Source organism: Mauremys reevesii, linkage group 23, assembly GCF_016161935.1.
Source record: "Mauremys reevesii isolate NIE-2019 linkage group 23, ASM1616193v1, whole genome shotgun sequence".
Lineage (NCBI taxonomy): Eukaryota > Metazoa > Chordata > Testudines > Geoemydidae > Mauremys > Mauremys reevesii.
In genome coordinates this window covers 17,029,577-17,047,917 of record NC_052645.1, presented here as the reverse complement: position 1 = coordinate 17,047,917, position 18,341 = coordinate 17,029,577, and the positions used below count along the sequence as shown (strand labels likewise).

The 18,341-nt window shown below is 43.2% G+C and overlaps 1 protein-coding gene across 2 annotated transcripts; it reads right to left on the bottom strand.

Moving 5' to 3' along the window:
• Positions 1-4,530: 4,530 nt before the first annotated feature.
• On the bottom strand, positions 4,531-15,791 carry ZBTB8OS (zinc finger and BTB domain containing 8 opposite strand). 2 transcript variants are annotated; one of them, XM_039511825.1, is made up of 7 exons: positions 15,637-15,791; positions 13,725-13,749; positions 10,443-10,564; positions 10,083-10,165; positions 9,502-9,554; positions 7,846-7,882; positions 4,531-6,787 (listed from the first exon to the last, which is right to left on the bottom strand). In XM_039511825.1, exons 1-7 carry the CDS (start codon positions 15,722-15,724, stop codon positions 6,701-6,703), a joined length of 495 nt encoding a protein of 164 aa, XP_039367759.1. In that variant the 5' UTR covers positions 15,725-15,791; the 3' UTR covers positions 4,531-6,700. The 2 variants fall into 2 exon arrangements, with proteins under 2 accessions (XP_039367759.1, XP_039367760.1); XM_039511826.1 differs by having other exon boundaries at positions 15,584-15,696.
• Positions 15,792-18,341: the final 2,550 nt, after the last annotated feature.

The following is an 18,341-nucleotide window of genomic DNA, read 5'->3' as shown; positions in this document are numbered from 1 at the left end:
TCTATCTTTTTAATCCTTAAGAACCATCTTTGTAGAATGCTCAATCATGTGGACTCAGCAAAACCTTTAGATCCTAGAAACACTGAATTCTTAGTGATAACTGCTACAATACTTCAAAAGGGAAATGCAAAAAAAACACTAAGCACTGGCAGTGGCGAATGGGAGGCTCATGAGTGGAGAATGTCAGCCTTATGAAGAGAAGCCACAGCTCTCTCCCATACCCAGTTTCTAGTTCTCTTTTCTCCCAACATAAGTGCAGGAGAACAAATGACTTTCATAAGTTATTAAAAGTAAACAAAAGGTTCTTGAACAAGCTTTGAAATAGGAGGCTATAGACTAAGTAGCAACAATGGGCCTGATTCTCTCCTGTATCCCAGCCCCCTTCACACTGCTCCAGTGACCTAAAGTGACAGCAAACCTGGCAGAAATGGCCTTTAGAGAATTACACCCTGCCTGCCCCAGAACAGCTCTGCCATTATTTCCTTATAGCCTTGAGTGTAGGAAATGTCAGGACAGAGACGCAGTGTAGCCAGAGCCTACTTGTGCTGTGGTTATCATCAGGCAGTGAATTGCCCCTATGGGGCATGACTACTCTCAGCCTCCAGCTGCAATAGATGAGAGATTGCTAAGTTTCAATGGGCTGAACAGGCTTTCAGACAGTCTAAGAGCTTGTCTACACTAGAAGGCTGCAGCTGTGCCACTGTAGTGCATCTGGTGAAGACTCTATGCCAACAGGGGAGAGCTGCTCCCACCAACATACCACTGTCCACACTGGCACTTAAGTCAGTGTAACTTACATCACTGTTGGGGTAGGGGGGCTTATTCACACCCCTGAGCAACATAAGTTATACCCACATAACCTGTAGTGTAGACAAGCCCTTAGAATACGAGTGCACATCGAATTTAAACTAGTTTTTGGCATGTCCATTCATTAAAGCCTATATACTTTAAACAAGCATTTAAAATATAAATTGGTTTGTTTCTTACCTACCAAAGTCCAAAGTTTTACCCAGCAAGTGTCACACCTCCTAAAAGCAAAGCATTTTTTTGCATTACAATAACCATTTTATATAGCATCTTTTATATATTCTCAAAACACTTCTACAGTTAAATGGAAGTTGCACAGAAAAAAGAAAAAATAATTTTTAATTTTAACAGGGATCAACAATGGAGATATACTTTCAGAAGAGACTTGAAAATATCTGAAGTTGAGGTGAAAGACACATAAGGCTGTTCTGAACCCAAGGAGCTGCAAATGCGGTTCTTACTTACATTAGCAAATTTCTTAGCCATTGTTCAGCAAGGGTGCAGCTGCTCCTGTGCTACCAATGCATAGTGCAATATAGACCACATGCATGCATATTTTTAAAAAACTGTATCATCAAATACCAAAGTGGCTAGATTTTATGGAGGGGCAGAGGAGACCAGTGCTAAGATAAGTGAATAAAGGAGGGGAGGGAGAAGAGAGAGACAAAGCATGTGAGGTTGTTCAGAGTAAATGAGTAGAAGGCTTTGAAATCAGGATCCAAATTAGTCAATGGGGTAATTTCATTGCAGTAAGTAGATGGAGTTACTTCATGGATGAGTAGGGCCTCAGAGGACATTTTTTCCCTTATGCACTGAAACAGATGATCTAGTAGTATCTATGATGAGTATGGGATTACACTTGTTTTAATGTATGAGAAAGTAGACAGAAGCACTCTGCACAAGCTGAAATCTATTAATCAAACCTATAGTATCTGTAAATGCATGAACCATGCTCTTTTCAAAGACGCAGCCTTCCCAAGAGGTAATGTATATATTTAAAAATAAATATGGAATACAATTAAAAGTATGCCCCAAAATAAAAAAAAGTGAGATACCTATTTGTTTGTAAACACATTATGCTTTCTCTAGTCTATTTTTCTAAACAGAGCATTCCCTTTGCATCTAAACTATTTTTTAAAAGTTTACTCATTTTTAACTACCAGACTGTAGATGTAAATATGTATTTAACAAAATGAAATTAGTAAAATCAACTACTTTTATTTTAAAATAGTGACTTCATAACTTGCAATTCTTTACAGATAATAAACTGACAAAAGATTTAAAAAAAATTAAATTGCTATATATTTTACTGTATACATTTGAATTCCTTTCAAATGTATTTTAATAAATTTGGCATTATGAGTGAAATATAAATGGGAAAAAGATGGTCCTATAATATTAAAAAGATTAAACAAATGTAAAATTTCATCCACAAGCACAAGCCCTTCATCTGCAGGGGAGCCACATATGTACCTATGAGGTCAGCACTTTCCACCCCTCCCAAAAAATAAAAATTTTTGTAATGTGTTTTCAGAGTATAGATTTTTTTCAATGCCAGGACAGGTTGGGTGTGACCAAAAATCTGACAGATCTTTGGAGTTTGAGGAAGGCGGCTCAGTCCAGTTGTTGGCAAAAATGCGTCCACGTCATAGGAAAACATCAGACTTGACAACCATGTTGATAGTTTCAGCAATCTAAAGACTGAATGGGAACAGAAGCTGAACTACCTTCTCCATTCCTTGGGATGGTCCCCGTGGAATAGGCCTAAGCGATCATCCGGGCTCATGGAAGAAGCTTGTACTGCTATTGGCTGTGCTGCAATTTATTTTCACAGACAGGCTCTCTCTCCAGGGATGTTGTTCAGGAACCCCAAAATACACCGAAAGAGACATTTGCGGAGGGTGCCCATATGGTGGTGAGGCAGAGCCTTCGTTTTCATATTTACAAGCAGACCCATTCCACAGGAAACCCATTTCAACTTTAGCAGTGAGGTGGGCCCATAGATGCCAGGGAGTGCCAGTTCCCTCATTCAGGGGCTGGCTGAATGACTGCAAGAGGCACCAGGTTCAAGTCTCTTCTGACTTTTTCAGGAGATGGTTCCACCTAATGCCCACCCATGTTTAGAAAAAATAAATACCTAACATTTCACATTTTCTCCACAGAGAACATGATTTTCCCTCCTCATGATTTAAATTTAAAACAACATACTGATTCCCCCTTCCCCCTTGAGCTCAAGCACCACCCACTCCGTGCCTCTCACAGGTAGTGCCTTTTATTGAAGGAGAAATCCGCCAGCCTCCTCTTAGGACACCCTCCCCTTCTTACAGCAACAGCCCTCTCTCCTTCCCTGTTTAGCCCACCGCCCTTCACAGGGGCACTGGCCACTGTCTAGTTACAGGGCCAGTAGCCCCTCTCCCTGCCCCCCAAATACTGTCATACAGAGATGGTACCCCTAGTTCCAGCACCTATAGGTGAGGCTGCACCCCCTGGCTTTGATTTCCATCATACGAGGGTTTAGTTTTGTTCAATGGCTTTCAGCACACTCCCCCCACCCCCCCACACTATACAATTGTTCCAGCACCACTGGCCTCACCCCACCTCCCCCATTCTCACCTCTAGCCCCACCATGGGCCAGCCCTTGCCACCCTGCCCCCTCTATCCCCTCAGGAGAGGCCCCCCCCCAACCTCCCCTACAGAGCCTTCCGCTCACGCTTCCTCTGCCGCTGCCCCTTTAGCTTTCCCCACACTGGGGACCATGTTACCCCCCTTCATGCCAAAAATCGACCCCACATGCCACATCCAGCCCCACCTGAAACTCCTTCAGGCACCAATGGGCACCGAACCTGACCCGCCCGAGGTTGCTCTCATGACAGACTCCCAACTCGAAGCACCATTGGCTGAATACAGCCACCTGACAGCCAATGGGAAGTTGGGCTAACTAGATTAATCTGATTGACAGCCACTTGGTCCAATAGAACTCCTTCCTGATGAGCTGCCTTGAGTGGGTGGGACCTGAGCCAGTGCTCGAACAGCTCTGTGGAGTAAACAAAGCTCCAGAGCTTCCCGCTGGCCCCATGTCAACTCTGCGCTGCTATTGGCTGAACACATCAGTGCACTCTTTTTGCCCAATGGGGTGATGAGTTGCCGTGAGGGAGGGACAGGGGCTGGCTTGGGCAAGAGACTGTCCCCATTCACGCCCTGGCCCTCAGACAGGTGTGTCTTTTGGTTCCACTCTTATGCGATAAACCCTCCCGACCAACCTGCTCTCTGGCTCCACCCCACCAGCCAGCATTGGCCTAGCAGTGTCCAGCTGAGGCCCAGCTTCCCTCACAGCCCAGGCTGGTTTCCCCCTCCTGCCCCCCCCCATTGTAGGCTGTATTACACACCCACCCCACTCATGATCATCAGCTCAACTAGTTGTCAGGCTCACACACGCACACCCCCACCCTTCCCAGACAAACAGGACATCACCCCGCTGCAGCCAGCTCTGGGGTGGAGGGCAGCAGCAGGCAGCCAACACAACGGTACATCTTGCAACAGCCTGAGAGAGGGGCAGTTTAGCCAATATGTCATTGCCCACATGTAACAGTTGCAGAGGGTCAACTGGAGGAAGCAGAAAGGAAATTGGTGGTGGCATTTTCCCTACTCCACCTACAAAACTAACCCTACCACTCTGTCTCACCTCTAGGAGATGCTGCTCTCAATAGATTGTTATAACACCTGCACAATTAGGTCAACTTTATTTTGCACTATACATACAACTAAATGAAAGATTTTTAAATGGACACATGCACAGTAACATGATTGTAAGAAAACCCATTCCTCCCTTTAAGTCAGTCTTAAGTGAAACATTTTAAAAGAAAACTGCTTAAAGTGGGCAGCCCTTTCTACACTTTATATTTTGAGAAAACAATTACCATGGAACGAGGGAAGGATACTGAACACAATATTAACCTTTCCTAGTTATAGTATGATAGCTGCTTTGAGGTAGTTGGCAGTGGGGTTCATTAGGGTGACAATGTCCCAATTTTATAGGGACAGTCCCGATAGTTGGGGCTTAGTCCTATATAGGCAACTATTACCACCAACCCCCATCCCAATTTTTCACACTTGCTGTCTGGTCACCCTAGTTCTGAACATGCTATACTGAGCCAAACTTAGAGACAGCTGCAGAAGAGATGTTACCGATACCCGTCTGTGATTTGCTCCTTCCCTTTTCAGAGGTCCCAATCCCTATGCTGATAATAAAGGAGAGCTCGTAAGCTGTCATTTTGAAAAGATGCTAATTGTCCTGCATGGATCCCTATATGCAGTAATGTTCAAACAGCAAAGGACCATCACTCGCATAGTTGACTTGTACACTACTGTGAAAGATATAGGTCCCAATTCTAGTTTGCCCTAAAGCCCCTTTCACACAGCTCTGGCAGAGTTGCTGCAAATATAATTACTCACGCCTGCCCTCCAAAAAACTCCATGTGCTGTAATTATTCTTTTTCTCCTCCCCACTACCATACCCACAACCATCCCTTGCTGGTAAAAGGCCAACCCAAAATATATCTTCGCATTTAAAGAAAGGCAAAGGAACCTCCCGCACTGTTTACGTGCAAGGGCTCAGAACTGTGTAGCACAATGAAGAAAGGTGAAGTTTACATACACCTCTCTGCAGGAAAGGTGTTCAGCCAGAGTTTGCCTCCTGCATTACAATGCATTGTCCAACAGTGGAAGAATGTTCTGTACTGTTTCTACAGTCTTGTCTTACGAAAGAAGCAGCCGCCAGTTTACTGACTGCCATCACTGGAACAGGAGAGACGTGCCCTTCATATTCCAAGATCTAATTATTCTGGGACATGCAGATCCAGGTAGGCTGCCTTCTACTCCAGAAATGCGGAATGCAGCCTCTACTTGTGGGAAGGGCAGGAGGAAATATTAGTACTACACTTGATCCGAGCTCATAGCAACACTCATAGACACACGCTTCACTATACCAGTATTCTATAGAGATCCAGCACCACCTAGTGGCATCTTGTCATTTTACCACAGACACGTCAAAGGATTTACCATGTTAAAACTCATTAATTAGACCAGACTAGCAGCAGAGATCTCAGGGTACGTCTACACCCCAGCTAGCCACTGTGGCTGACCTGTGTCAGCCAACTCAGGCTCGTGGGGCTCTTTCACTGCTGTATAGATTTCCAGGCTTCAGCTGGGGCCCAAGCTCTGGGACCCTGTGAGTTAGGAGGGTCCCAGAGCCTGGGCGCCATCCCGAAAGTCTACACAGCAGTGAAACACCCCCGCACCGAGAGCCTGAGTTGGCTGGCATGGCCCAGCTGTGGGTTTTACTTTGCTGTGTAGACATACCCTCAGAGGCTTTAAATAATGTCAAACAGAGAGGCCACTTTGGAATGAGCAAAACAGAGGAGAGGTAGTTTCTCTAAAAGAAAGCAAAAGTGTGCAGATCTATTACAATGTAGTCTTCTCACTCTCCTGATATCTCAATAAAATATATTTTTGGCTAATAAAAATTATTAATAATTATCCCCTTTTGATTTCCACCACCTACATTCAAAAGGAACCCAGTACCAATGCTGGCCTTTAAAAATCAATATAAAGTATCCAGTGCTACTGAGAGATTCCCTATAAATCCCTTTCTTCTCACCAGAGAAACCTAGCTCTCCTTTCTAGAGATGCAGTTCCCAGCCTGGTTCACCATCCTCAGATGGAATCATAGGTGGCTATTCCCCGTGATTCCTCCTCCCAGCTGATGGAGCATCTTATTGGCTCCAAGTATTACAATACATTTATAGCCAATATTTCCAGAGAGATGACAGAGTCTGTGTGGGACCTTTGCCAGCAATGACAAGTATTCACTCCCTTCAGCAGTTCTCTTCTTGTTTTATATATCAATGATGACAAACACTTCTGGAGTCTCTTCTTCATGGATCTGCATTGCTGAATAAGTTATTGCCTTGACCTCAGTACCCTGGAGGGAATAGGCACAGGAAATTAGAGTTTGTAGACCATGAGCCCCAGCAGTGGCTCTGCATGAATCACAGCAATATATGAATATTCACAGGCTTCCTGGGAATGCTATTCAGTTTACAATAGTTTTCAGACTGGGGTATGTGTACCCCTAGGGGTACGTGAGCTCTTGTCAGGGGGTACATAAGAAAAATCCTGTAATGGCAGACATTTTATTTAGTACAGAAATTTTCAAACTGTGGAGGCGGTGCCCCCTACGGGTGTGTGGAAGAATGTTCAGGAGCGAGCAGGGACACCAGGTGGCTTGGGCCAACGATGCCAAGCAGCTCAAGGAGGGAGTGCCACCTCCACCCTGACTGACCTCCGTGAAAACTTCTAGAAGCTGTTGCTAAATGGAAGGCAGAAACTGGGGAAGAGCACATGATAGCACGCACCCTCCCCTGCCTATGTCAGATGGGGGCATGCAGTAGACTACATTATTTCAAAAGGGGTACAAAGCCTAAAAAGTTTGAAAACCGTTTAGTAATGTTTATATAAATCAATAAGACTCCTTCCCCAGAAGCACAGCTGTGCTGCACTTGTCCCAACCTTCGCACTCATAACATCACCATGTAGTCATGGTCTAGGTCCGTGACTGATGGGAAAGTAGCAGAACAAAGTTACTTCCTGCAGAGCATGAACTCCCATCTCCTAGCCACAACAGAACACCACAGTTTGGGTGATGTGGGAGGTGATCAGGAAGGATTATATTAGTTTATTACCGATAATAACTAATGCCAGTGTAAGCACCCTGACTTTGGACTGGTTTGCATTTCATTGGCTCAACAAGACAACTGACTTCTTATTGCTGCTAGCTCATGAGTAATCACCCAGACATGCAACAGTTTCAAGAGTACTAATTGCTGCAGTCACAAATGGCAGTTAGTGAGCCAGGGCTTTGGTATCAGAGGCAATACTGGCATCTAATTATACAGAAAAGTTTGTAACTGGCTCTCTTAATAACTTGGGAGAAAAGCCTTTGTCATACCCATGAGACTGTAAGATGCGATCGTTACATACCTGAGGGTGTTTGGATAAAGAGAACTCTTCTCCCCACCTTAGGGAACAAAACAAAAAAACCCACAAATAAGTATGAAGAGATTGTTGAAACTTTGGTTTAATTCAGCAACTACCATTGACACTTAGAGGAAATCCACTTTATGGTAAATGTCAGATTAACTCTCCTCATTAGTTCTCTCATAGCATAACTATTGAGGTTGTGCGTGGATAGTTACTCCCTCAGAGAGCTGAGCCATCCCAGCATAGATGCTAGTTATTTGTACCATGCTTGTTTAAATATATAAAAAGCCTCCTGTTCCAAGCTCTAGCCTCTTGGACCATTTTTAACCAAAAAAAAAAAAAAAGTAAGTAAGTAATTCAGGGACCACCACACTACACCCTCTCTCTAGTAGTTAAAACATGTACCTCCTACTGTAGGGGAGAGAATGGCACACCATCCCTTGATGGAATCTGTGTGCCCCATGGAGGGGAATTTGCCTTTTCCAACTAATTGCTGGAAAGGTCACTCCCATAAGCCAGGGTTGCTAGGAGAGATGTGGGTGGAAGAGAGGAAGCATGAGCCAGCGGTTAGGCAACAACCCATGACATAAAAGAACTGGGGTGGGGCTCTACTACAGAATTCCCGTGTGACCTTGGGCAAGTCACTTAGCCTCCCACAGTCTCAATTCCCCCATCTGTAAAATGGGGATGATAGCACTTCCACACCTCACAGGGGTTTTGTGAGGATAAATATGTTAAAGCCTGTGAGGCACTAAAAATAAAGCAGCCCAGAGAAGTACTTAAAATAGATAGGAGGAAGAGGAGAACAAACAAAGCCCATTTTCCTTTCACTTAGGCATTAGAGATTCACTCTAACAGTTCCCCTATACAATCCTCCTATTAAAAAGGATTCAAGTTATTCTGGTCCTTCCAAGTCTCCTCATGCAAGTACAATACACGTAGTGTACGGTCAGCTACAAAACTGACAAGCTAATCCCTCAATAAATCCACCGAATCATCAACAACCCCATCAGAACGTAAATGCTATAGAAGTTCTCCAGTGGGAGTGAAAGGAGGCATCTATGGCCTTGTCTAGACTAGGGCCACATCCACACCAGGAAAATGCATTAGCTAACCAGGGCTAACATCCTAATCTTAATAAGGCTGCTATAGTTCAAACACTTTAAACTGGTGGGAAGCGTAGGGTTTATCTCCATCAGGTGAGCATGTCCTGAAGTACAATTGCTTTGTCTCAATTAGACTTTTAACTAGGTTAATTAGATTGAGCTAGCTCAGTTTAACATCACACCTTTAAATCTTAGTCTAGTAAAGGCCTACAAACCCAGGGAGAAGGAAGTGGAGAGACATTGATTTGTCTACAGTCCCTGCATTGTATTAAGTAATTCCCTGAAGTTCTGGGCTCAGATTATTTTTATTTCCAGTCTGCGTCCACGTCTTTGATAGTGACTGGCTGAAACGCATCAGAATAATAAGTAGTATTTATACAGTTTTACAAAAACATTGTCTGGTTAATCCTCATGACAGAACATGGTAGATACTTAACGTTTATATACAAGACAGACAGAGGGACTTGCCCAAGGCCCCCACACTCCTTCCTAGTCTTTATTCACTGGTTTTCAGATTTTTGCTTTTAATGAGATGGTGTTGATTACTCACCCAATGGACCTTATTTTGTACCTCATTCGGTCAATGTTAAGCACTTTCACTTCCTGCAAGGAAAAAAGGAACAGGGGAAAAAGTTGCCATTAAGAGGACTTCTCATAAATGATTTATACCACCAGATGAAGACTCCCAGTGAACATGTCCCCATACAAAGCCGATATTCACATCATCATAGGAACCTAAAGCCAACATTTGAGCAGCCTCAGAGAGAGACACACTAGTATTCAGAATTCAGATGACATGCATCCGACGAAGTGGGTATTCACCCACGAAAGCTCATGCTCCAATATGTCTGTTAGTCTATAAGGTGCCACAGGACTTTTTGCTGCTTTTACAGAATTCAGATGTACATAGAACAGTTATTACAGTAGAATGACACCTATTCATTAGCATTTACAACAGCTAAACTAAGAGTATATTCCTTGCCTCCCCCTATCCTTGTATCTACAATCCCCCCCATGTGTTGGTGGGTCTAAGTGGTTTGTTGGTTCCACCTTTACTGCCACAGATACTGCTGTATATAGGGCAGGTGTTGGTAGGGAATAGTCTTGTCCTGTAAGATGGAAGAGGCTTACCCTGGGTACGAAGAACTGGTCAGCACTGAATGTATACAGCCACTCATTCAAGAAGTTATAGAGAAGAGAAAGGAGGTCATGTCCTGCAGGAGAGAAGCAGAGAGAGAAAGTGACTCAACTGGGAGCCCGGTCAAGAACTTCCCAAACATTCTTTTAGTCTGTATCAAAGAGGCAGTTTCCTGATGACAAAGTACTAGAAGATTCAGATTACCTGTGTATAAATCTGGTTTTAATACATCTGTACCAGTACTACATCTAAGGAGCCAACTGAGCTTGACTCCTTAGATGTAGTACTGACCTTTTTATTTCAATGCACTTCTCTTTCAACGAGTTCATATTATAGGCCCACTGCCTTCTTACCTTCTGCCTCCACTTCTATAGTATCCAAGGGTTCAACGGTCTCTGTATCCGTCATGTAGCCAAACATGGCCATAGCACATTGCTCAAATGTCTCTTCCAAAGTATCTCCCCAGGCATGTAACCTGCAGACATCAGCATTACTCCATCATACAACAGTAACAAAGAAAGTGGTGTGTGTGTGTGTGTGTGCGTGCAGATGAAAGACTGGGGTGCTAGTATAAGTGGGAAAGGAAGTGAATGCAGAAAAAAGTGCAGACCTGCCATTACCCAAGATTAGGGAAGCACGGCTTAAATATTGCAAGAGGAAAGGGGCTTCCTTTTGGAGGGACAGTGGGAAAGTAGTAAATATTTTACTAACAGTAGTGATGTCCTTCCTAAATATGGACAGTTGGCATGCATGGAAATAGACCACTTGGAAATAAAGGTAGCATAAAAATTTGAGTTTGAAGAGAAGAGAAAGAGCTGAAGAATTAAAACACCTCCATGTAGCTTAGACTTATTTTAGGAGCACTCTAGGCATACCTTTGTGACATTCTGTACCTTGGGGGAGCACCCTGTAACACCCCACCCCCATATTCCTCATCTGTCTAGAATTGTGATATTACATATAAAGCATGCCTCATAAGGTATCAGGGGAAAGGTTATGATCTGCTGAAAGCCATTTTTCTATCTATATAAGTATATCATTAATGTATGTGAAGTTATGAGAATTGTGTTGTATGGTGGTCACTAAAACAAGCTGTAAGATGGGGAATCAGCCAGATATTAGCTCCCCAGAGGCAACAGCAAGGAACGTAACCAATACCTGGGCAGGGTGTCAAACAACCCATCAACAACCATTGTCCAGCAAGGGCACTACAATTCAGTGACTCATTTGCATCAGGCCACATCAGGGGAATTGCTCAACCTTGTCTGGAGACTCAGCAATGCCCCAAGACATGCCTGGACTTGTGTTCTACAAGCACCTGGACTGAGGGCATAACACAGGGGGCCCAGGCTTGGCCTTTCTCCTTCACTCACCTATGCTGCAAGCAACAAGGACACTTTGAAGACTACAACTGAGGGGAGTGGCTCAGATGTCAAGGGTGAAATCTGCATACTATGAATGCAATATCCAGTGGTCTGAGAAAAACTGCTTAATCTAGTTGTTGCCCAGTCTAATAGGGTTGAGAGTTTAGACGCAGGCTTATATTTTATTTCTGTTGGTAACCGACTTTTTGCCTATCACTTAAAAATCTCTCTTTTGTAGTCAATAAATTTGTTTCACTGTTTATCTTTACCAGTGAATTTGCCTGAAATGTGTGGTAAATCTGCTCAGGTTTTGCAAAGGCTGGTGTATGCCCACGTCCCATTAATGAAGTAGTGAACCAATTAATAAATCTGCATTGCCCATCTTCAACAGTGCAAGATGGCATATTCCTGAAGTCCAGTGCCGGTTGGTGCCTTTCCCAGTGTGATTCATGAGTGGCTCTGGGAGCATTCATGCAATCTAGCTGGCTGTGGGGCTCCCCATGCGGTTGTGCTGAGTGATAACAGCTCCTGGAGGGGCTTGCTGCTGGTCACTAGAAAGGCATTATGACAGACAGCCCAGGCTGGAGAGTTTAGGGGGCACAGCAGTCCCATGGTCCCAGGCTGTACCCCGGGGAACCAGTCACCACCTTATCAAAAAAGAGAAATGATGACTATATTCCCCCCCCCCCCCGCATGTCCTCCCAAGAGAAACCATATTGTTGAAACGAAACAAAGAATATCTAGCATCTCAGCAGTGGTGTTGGAACCACTTTTATAGTGGGGGTGCTGAAAGCCATTGAACAAAACTAAACCCTGTACATGACAGAAACTACTTCAAGCAAGAGGGTGCTGCTGCACCCCCAGGTCCCTAGTTCCAGCACCTCGGCACACTTAGATATGCATTCCATAATTGGCTCAATTCTCCTCTCAACAGTTTACATAGATGCAACCCTGCTGACTTCAGTTACTCCTGATTTACATCAAGTGTGCTAGAAGAATTAAATCTTAGTAAGGTTACACACAGAAATTTACTTCTGAGGGAATTCGGCACCACTCTGCATGCACAGAATCCCGCCCCCCATACATTCTGCCCTAGAAGTGCTGCAGTTCTGCCTTTTGCCCACCAGGGGAGGCTGTGGCACCAGAACAGCCAGCTGCGATCATGCTGTTGGCTGTTCTAGCACCACAGCGGCCTCTGGTGGGTGAAAGGAGGAACTGCAGCACTTCTGGGGCAGAATTAATTTTCTGGTGGGGCGCGGGGGGGGGGGGGGATCTGTGCATGCACAGTGGCGCACAATTCCCCCAGGAGAAGTTGATCACTGCACCCTGCCTGCAGAGCCAGGTTAGGACAGAGTGGGGCACATACTGCAGCTGCGTATGGGGTGTGTGTGTGTGTGTGTGTGTGACAGTCACAGATTGGGGTTCAGAATAGCTAGTGGGGGGGGCAGACTGGTGCCTGGGCTCAGGAGCTGCTGGGGTGACAGTGTGGAGCCAGGGGCTGAATGGGAGTTGGGATGCAAGGCCACATGGGGATGGGGGGAGAAGGGCTGCAGGGACATATTCGGATGGGGAAGGAAGCTGCAGAGACCCATGAGCATAGGTGCTGACTCCGTGGATGCTCTGGCGCTGGAGCTAGGGTCGAGCACCCCCCGGCACATTAGAAAGTTGGTGCCTGTGCCCATGGGGATGGGAGGTTGTGGGGAGAGGAGCAGATGTGCCTGACTGAATGGGAGAGGCTTTGGGTCACCAAGGGTCTACATGGGGAAGGCTTCCGAACTCCCTTACAATCCAGCACCCTCCCCAAAAAAACAAACAAAACAAACAAACAAAAACAAAAAAAACCAACTGTTCCATATTTCTCCCAGCCACATCCAACAACCCTCCAGGTTCACTCCAGGCTCCTTCCCTCTTCATCAGCTCCTCTGATACCCCCGACACCCCCCAAGCCTTTGCACTGCTTCTGACTGGTGCAGGAAATACAGTTTGCGTGTTGTAATTTAAATTAAATTACTCAAAATTCTGTGCTAATATGCCTAGTAAGGAATCAGTTTGTCAAGGAAAAAACCCCACAAACACAACCTTTTTTGGTCTGAATTGTTACAAACTTGCTGACAGATATTTTGAAATAAATTACCAAAATAATTGAAACTGGCATGATTATACGGATATTCTGACAAATAAAATTTGAAGAATTTTAAAATATTGTGCACAGAATTTAATTTTTTGGCACAGAATTCCCCAGGAGTAGAAATTGCAGCTGTAAATACTCACTGCACGTCAGCGGTGTGATCCAGATCTGAGGGAGTAGAAAAAGAATAGTTATCATGAGATCATCATGGTGGTTTAAAAATAAGCAATAACATGGAAGAAAAAGTCAGGTCCTGTTAACAACAAGATAATAGTTTGTGCTTGTTTTGACACTGAAGCTCCAGTTAGTGTGTTAATCTGATTAACAAACAACAACATTGGAAAAGACTTAATTCAAGGTCATCAACACATCCACAGAGCAGGTTTTAAAAGAAAACTCTTTGCAGTCTGCCTGGGATTTAACTATCGTGAGTAGTTTTGTATCATCTGCAAGTTTTGCCACCTCACTGTTTACCCCTTTTTCCAGATAATTTATGAATATGGTGAATAGGACTGGTCCCAGTAGCAATGCCTCTCTTTCATAAAAAAGGCTTTTACAGCTAGGTTTTGGGATGTGTGTGTCAATAAGGGTTTTAAGAGAGAACAGTGCACTTAACAAATAAAGAGTACGATGAAGTGACAACATCTAATTGAGAGCAAAGTTAAGGGACAAAAGAAAGTGAGCTAGTGATTGAGTGAAAACGATAGTTATTAAAATCAATGGGGAAACCTACAAATGGTGTAGCAGTGTTGTTGCATTGTCAAACAACATCTAAAAGTTATAAGAGCAGAATTTCAAAGCAAAGATGAACACAGTCTACACCTCCTATCTCTAGCTAAAACCGATTTCTGCCAGCTCTTATGAGACATTAAAGGTGTTTACTGCACCAACAGAGCAAACAAGTGATGATGACGACTAGATGTCTGTGACAGTTTCTTCTTTTCCCTCAAGGCTGAGAAGTGTCATGTGTCTGGTATATTCTGCAGGCTCAGTGCACAAGCCTTTTTTGTTCATTTATAGCTTTTAAACTGCCAACACCCTAATATGTGGCATTGGCTTTTAAACTATTAAGAATTACAAAACAAGGAGCACAAGGACCCACACTATAAAATTAATCTTAAATTATGTAATATTAATTTTCTTAACATAGATGAAATTTTATACAACCACAATTTAGGGATCTAGAATTTAAGTCAACACACAGTAATAAAAAGACAAAAACAAACAAAAAAGTGTGTGAAATAACCACATTTGTTGGAGGCAGATCTAAACTGAGGTCTAAAATAAGTAACAGACTATAGATCATCACAGCTGAAAACCATCCTCTTGGTTCCATAATCACTACCTGCTTTGTGACTAGTTTCCCTACCAACTATAACAACCAACCAGAGTCTAACTCATTTCAGCCAGAGAATAAAAATCTCGGATTACATAAGGAAGACTGGCTCCATTTTGACTGGTGGAATATGCTGCTGTCATTAGGGCTATACTAGGCTTAAGAGCTGAACAAGTCCTGAAATATATGTTAATGAATTACACAAACTACTCTCCCAAATGGGCACTGCCCAAATAAAACTACAGTTAGACACAGGCTGCCCTTCCTGTAATTCCTAAAGCTATTAAATCAAGGCAGGAAGAAATTCCTGGGGAGGGGAAGGGGGGAAAAGCCCAGGCAAAAGTCTCAAAGCAGCAAAGTAAAGCACATCATGCAAAAACAAAACAAAACAAAACAGAAAAGAAGACGTAGAGAAGAAGATGGAAAAATATATTCTCCAGCTAAAATCTTAAGCATTTGTTTAGAGACAAGAAACATCTTAGAAGGAGAGTTTCTCTGGTTGCTTTTTATGAATAAGTCATTGTAAAGTTATTTACATCACAGAAAGGCACAAAATAATTCAGCAAATTAAGAAACATAAACAACCCTTTCAGTTAATCTACAGACACCCACCCACAATCTGAAAGTGAAAACAGCATGCAGCATTAGTGTATTAAGGGGACTCACCTTTCCATAGTCCCCGCCATGGACTATGCCTGGACAAAGCTAGGAATACTTACACTCATATTTCTTAGTGAGGGGCGGGTACTTGGCTTTAATGGCGTGCTGGTCTGCTGTCAGATTATAGTCCCTGTAGTTATCTGCCATGATCACTTTGGTGTGCACTACTCACTTCCTGCTTTATAAAAATGGCCGCTCCCTTCCAGGCTACTGTCAGGGAAGTTCCCACACGTGATGCTGGTGCTTAAAGAGAGAGTTCTCTTTTTATCAGGCCAGTCTCTGAGGAGAATCAATAGCAATTTTGGAAGAGCTCTTTTATTTATGTAACTAAATGTAGCTAGCACCACAATTGTAGGAGGCTATGGAGCTGTGATATTTTAAATGTGCCTCTTTGAATTCCCATGCCACCAAATCCTTCATTCATGGGGGAACTTTAGACCTTGATTCTGCAAAGATTTGACGTGTGTGTTTAAATGTATGCACTGCATGAATAGTGAACATGCACAGTGGGTAAATCAAGCATGTGCACAAGTCTTAGCAGGTTTGGGGCCACAAACCGTAAACTCCTTGGAGCGGGAATCATGTCTTCCTTTATGCCCCAAGCATGCTGACAATGCTCCATAAATAATAGAATGATACTAAAACCAAAGTAACAAGTCAGTTGTATAGGAGGCCTGACTGAGCTCGCAAGTGTCAAATGTTTTCCAGTCCCCCTGAAGTTAATGGCATCTGAGGATATTCAGCACTTTACAGAACGATGCCCAGTGCGCATATGGTAATCTAAACATAGACATGTTACAAAACAAGCCCCTATAAAACCCACCAAATCCACAGCAGCTGGCACAAATGCAGACTCCATAGCTCTCAACCATGTTACTACAGCAGATAAAAGTGAAATCTGTTCTTTAGGGCAGCGACTGTTTATTAGGCCCCAATCCTGAAAACACACACAAATGCTTAAGTCAATGGGGCTTAGCATGGGATCTGGTCCCTAGCGAACAAGGTTGTCAGATCCCGTGAAGCGTATGTTTCCTAAAATCAGCCTCTTTGCAGTTTCTTCAGACTTTCAAGCCACTTTTTAATTTGAAAGGTAATTTGAAACTTCAGGACCAGAAAACACATATCAACTGCAGGTTCTGTAATCAAGTATTTATCCCCAAAATGGGCCTTCCCATATCTTCCCCTTCCCCACAGAGCGACCAGCCTTGCTCTTTCCTTAAATTGCTTGCATGTGGAAGGAGCTATCTACAGCTAAATCTAAGTAGCATCCTCAACAGCTGATGGAAATTGTACTGATTCAAAACAGTGTTGCCAGCTCTTGTGATTTTATCATGAAGGTCTCACAATGTGTAGTGTCTTCTTAAAGGCCCAGGTTCTGGAATTGCACGATAATTTCAACTTTAAATTTTTGAAGTAAATTTCTAGTCCTCGTGGTTGCAGAGAAAAGCTTGAAAATGTAAAGCAAGGGATCCCTAAAGAGACAAAAGGCAAGGGAAAGGACCTAACATTTAATATATTAAAAAAAATATTATTTTTAAAACAATCTCTCAATTGTTATGGGCCAAGGTAATTATTTTTCAATATTTGGGGTTGACAATGCAAGGCTAATGATGTTCTGAATGAAAACATAAGAGGAGAAATCTATAAATAAGGGCATATGTGAAGTGAAATAAGGGTATATCTTTTTAATTTCAGGAGAAGGGAAGGACTTTTTGGAAGGGCTAAATAAAAAGCTCTCCTAGTGCTTTTTATCAGGAGATTTTAAAGGAGGTCAGTATCATTATCTCCACTTTAAAAGATGAGGAAATGGAGGGTCAGAGATGTGCAAATGACTTATCTAAAGTCTCCTAGTAGGCCACTAGTAGAGTCAGAAATAGAATCTGTATTTCCTTAGTCCTAGTCTAATGTGTACACTGCTAGGCCACATGTGTTTAGCAGCAGCTAGGCTGCTTTTTAAAATTGGGATTAAGGGCAGAGTATAGTTTGTGTCTATCCAGTGTAGTGTTTTCTATAATGTCCATCCCTGTCACATCTAAGTGGAAAGGGGAAAGTATTGACTAGGGTTGGATATAGGTCATTTATGTCTTGCTGCCATGGAGAGAACTAAGAAAATAATCAGGAGACAGGAAACATCGAAGATTTTCCCTTATGCAGGGCACGTAATAAAAAAAAACTGAATTGTGTCTGTTATGTTTAAACCCTTTGGTGAGGAAGGACGGTAACAAACTATCTAGGAAGTAGATTAAAGGCTGAATTTGAACCTTATTTCTCAAATTCCGTAATTGTCTGGATTTTAGGGTGTTCCATACTATTATCTGATAATAGATTGCTGTGACTTGTAGACAAAAAAATTTATTCCTAGGTCTATTTACTTCCCTCAGATGTAGTATGTACGAACACACAAACTTTATAAAAACAGAGGCTCACCGGCAATCTAATTTGCATAAAGTGGAGCAGTTTTTCTGCTCTCTCCTAGATGCAGTATGGAGACCTCAAACGTCTTGGAGCACTGCATGGTGGGGCCTCTAGTCTCTCTAGTGTAGTGCTGCACTATTTAAAAACTGCTTGGACCAACATGCAGCATTGCATTCTGAGACCTAAAATATGTATGCGAACCATCTGCCTGTATTATAGATGAGTGGCTGTTCATCGCATATTCCTCCTTGGTGCACTTTAGCCAGTACATGATACAATATTACTCCTTATCATGGATCCACAGGATCAGTGCTACACTCCCAGTTTTGGAACAGCATCTTGGAGGAAT